We start from the raw sequence: 3,989 nt of genomic DNA on the forward strand, positions 1-3,989 counted from the left end.
TGTATTTGAAAACTGCAACGAAATCTAAAATAATGTGAACTAACTGATATAATGACTTTTTAGGTTGCTAGTATTAGTGAAACTAAGCAATACTACAGATAGATTATAGTAATATACAACCAACTGACAATTTTTGACCTGTTATTAAACAGTTATGTTGAACAAACGGTATATAGGTTAAACGTAGACTAGATGAAACTGTCAGTAAGTCAATAAGTTCATATAAATATCACACATATTTTTTTTTTACACGAAAAGATATTACAATTACTTTTATATCTTAGAAAATTACATGCTTTCAAAGTTATTTATCAAACATTTATTTTAGTTATTAAGTAAGAAAATTAAAAACTAAAATTTGCTTATACTTTACTTTCTAGTAATATATAGTAAAAACCATTTAATTTAAACTTAATTTAAAACAAATGTTATGAAATTCTCGGGTTTTTTAAGCTCAAACTAAACAAAAAATATGCAGAATTTATCTGCATTTTGGTTGAGTACACGTTTTATATTTCATTTTATTACTTATTTTGTATTAAAACTTAAAACGATCGTTCTTGAGATTTAACTTTTATTACATGCGGTATATCAAGTAACTCAGTCTTACACAAATTATCTATAATTAATCAGTTTTTTTTAATCAGAATCTTCTTCTTCAGAGGACTGCTCAATAAAGCTGATGATTTCCTTTATGTTGTCTTTGTAACACTGCCTGGCAGGGTGGTCAGTGTCCTCGTTATACCAGTTGACAATCGCCTCTGGCTGCAGTATGTCTTCGTTGAACATGAGGTTCAAAACCTTGGGCAGTTCCTTCAAGAAGATCTGGTTCTGTTGGGAAAAATTTGTGATGGCTTGAAGAGCTTCCTGGTCCGCCTTCTTGGCTACTATGTACTCCTGCAGCAAACCACTGCACATGTCCACAACTTCTTTCAGCACCGTGCCAAAAGTCCTCCTCTCTTCTTGAGCTTGCCCAGTGTACTTTTGCACAAAGTGCTCCATGATGCATAACGTAACAGTTGTGGTCACCCCGCTCCAAGGGACGTTGTACGCGTGTCTGGAAGCATTGATCTCCTGAATCAAGTTCCTGACCTCGACCTCTGGCTCCTCGCTCAGCCTCACAATCGTCTCCTCGACCTCTCTCTTGAACTTTTCAAGTTCGGACTTCACCAAGAACATGTTGGGGTCTCCGTCGTCATCACTGTCAAAAGTCATGCTCTCATCCGAAGACACTTCATCGATCTCATCGTCGCTTTCAAGGTCCACGTTGTCGATGGAAAGTCCCCACAGCTTGTTGGCCAGGTCTGCGGTGTTCTGGGACTCTGAGGTGTCCTCGTAGAAGCTGTCCCCTGCCAAGGAGTACTGCTGCCCCCTGCCGCCCTTGCCAACAACAGAAGTTGTGGGTTCCTTGTCTTGGTCATAGACAATTATGCTGTTCTGGGGCACCTCAGTGTCATTCGCTATTTTTACCCCTGAGCATAACAAGCAATTTTCCATTTTGACGTTGCTTCCAATTTCAACGCTGCCACAAACAAAGGAGTTTTTAATCACACTGTTTCTGCCAACTTTAACGTTGTCCATCACTGTTGATTTTTCAATGACTGAGCAGCTTCCAATGCTGCAATTTCCAGCAACTGCTGATTCATTCATAGTGACAGAGCAGTCAACTTTAGTTTTTGGTCCAAGTATGAAAGAGCTTCCCTTCACAGCAGAGGACAGTTTACTAGAGCTGTGCAAGTAGTCTCTTTTCATGTCCACCTTGTACTCTCCATCGCGCATTGACCTGTGGAAGGTCTCAGGCAGGAGCGGGTAGATTTTCCTATTGATGACATCGCACTGGACCAGTTGGTGCCTCGTCAGGTTGTTGACCCTGCAGCAGTAATCAGACTTGAGCAGGTGCGCGTGAATCTCCTTTCTCAAGAACTCAAACGACTCTATCACCCTCTTGACAAAGATGTCTTGGGTCTCGTAATCAAAATTGTCACTAAAGACTTCAATGACGTTCTTTGAACAGATCCAAACACCAGAGTCAAGAACCTGGTAGTTCACAGTCAGCCTCCTGCACTCTTTGAAAAGACTCATGGGAAGCTTCTGACCCCCTTGAGAGGACTTGGTCTTGCCAAAATGGTGCAGCCTGTGGTCATTGGTGCCGTAGGCAACTATGACATCATCATCCAGCTGCCTAAGCTCGTGCTTGGTGTTGACGTTGTCAGTCATGACCACCGTCAGCAAAGGAGCATTTTTATCAAGAGGATGGGTGCTCTTCCTTTGCTTGTGCTCTTTCAAAGCTGCTGAGAGGTCTGTGTTGGAGACTACGTCAAAAGGTACAAATATGAAGTCGTCGTTGATGTTGAGGGTGTCCAGTTTCCTGAACACGTCCCCAACAGAGTTGACGTCAGGGTTTGGCCCATGCACCTCTATTTTGCCGTGCTTGTGCAGGTTGGCCCACTTGGTGGAGCTTTTCAAGTACCTGGTGACTTCATGGTCAGAGTCCTTGCAGAATACGATGATCTTTTCCACGCCGCTCCTATGCAACAGAGAGAGGGAGTAGTGGATCAGAGGCTCGTTTGCCAGCTTGATGAGGCATTTTGTTTGAGTGATGGGGTGGAAGGACTTGCTGAAGTCGTCTGCCAGCAAAACTCCGGTGAGAACTTCATTGTGCTTGAAGCCACCGCCTCCTTTTCCTTTGCCAGGCATTATAAATGAGGTTTTATCTAGGCTATAAACAAAATATCTGTGATTGTTATAATTCAATTAGTAAAAATCAAATAAATCTTAAAATGCTAATTAATTTTTAACTTGGACAGGCATGTTCTAATTGCACATGTGCAAATCATCATTATTAAGATGAAAATAAGATAAATTTTTCTTTGCCAGGCATTATTAAAAGTATGTTATAGAAAATAGCTGTAGTTGTTTCATAATAGTTTACACATAATTAATTAAAAAAGAAACATTATTTTTTAATCAACTATAAAGATATAACTTATATAATTTTTAAACTAATAGAAACTGTCTCCTTTTCCAGGTATCATAGTGAGGTTTTAATTCAAAATTATGTTGAACAGCTTTATTTTTTATAAATAAGTCAATGAATATAAACAAAAAATCTAGTAAATACTTATTTGTTTTCAAATTTGGTAGAAACAGTATCATTTATTTTGAGGAAGACAAGTTCTAATTGTATGTGTACAACTCATCAATGTAGATTATTAAATTAATTGGATAAATAAGTTAATTCAGTTGATGTAACTAAAAGTATTATAACCAAAAAATTATTTTGCCTTTTTATGTAGATCACTTTTGTTATACATTTTGTTTTTATAAGATTATGTTTATTTGTTTACAATTTATAACACTTTTCATGCATTAAAATGATATTCTTATCAAAGCATTCTTACAAAAAATTATATTCTCAAACATGTAAACTCTTAAAACTAATTGTATAAAATTCATTTTCATTTTAATAAACTTTTGTCTTACTTCAATGAAATTTAATTAATTTACAAACTTCTTTTTAAACAGAAGCTATTGTTTTAAATGACAAGTTTTAAGTACATTTCTTAAGAATTATTTGTTTAATAAACAATAGTAAGTTGACTATAGTTAAAATCAAACTTTAGTTTAATATTTGTTTTTTTTTAATTCAATTACCTGCTGTATACTAGCAATTAAGTTTGTACACTATATCCTTTAAATGTATTTCTTAAAATGAGGTTGATGAAATTGGTAATTATAATGTTATACAGAAAATAATAACAAACTGAGTGAACAAATAAGTTTTTTTATTAATTCCATTGTCAAAATATTTGCTGAGTAACTAAGAAAAATTATACTTTCTAAAACAACCTGACTTCATAATTGGTATATTCTTAGAGTGGAAACAGGTCACTTTTGCACAAGCATCACTTTAGCACAAGAGGACACTTTTGCACGGCGTCACTTTTGCACAAGAATATAAAAAAATATATTGAAAACAAAACTTACAG

General features: G+C 36.0%; 1 protein-coding gene across 1 annotated transcript; it reads right to left on the reverse strand.

Annotated features, from left to right (window-relative positions):
- Positions 1-639: 639 nt before the first annotated feature.
- On the reverse strand, positions 640-2,697 carry LOC145850092 (translation initiation factor eIF2B subunit epsilon-like). Its single transcript, XM_082955238.1, has one exon. The coding sequence runs from the start codon at positions 2,695-2,697 to the stop codon at positions 640-642; it is 2,058 nt and encodes a 685-aa protein (XP_082811364.1).
- Between the last annotated feature and the right edge of the window lie 1,292 nt (positions 2,698-3,989).

This window comes from Thalia democratica, chromosome 2 (assembly GCF_965202585.1).
Source record: "Thalia democratica chromosome 2, ktThaDemo2.hap1.1, whole genome shotgun sequence".
Classification (NCBI taxonomy): domain Eukaryota; kingdom Metazoa; phylum Chordata; class Thaliacea; order Salpida; family Salpidae; genus Thalia; species Thalia democratica.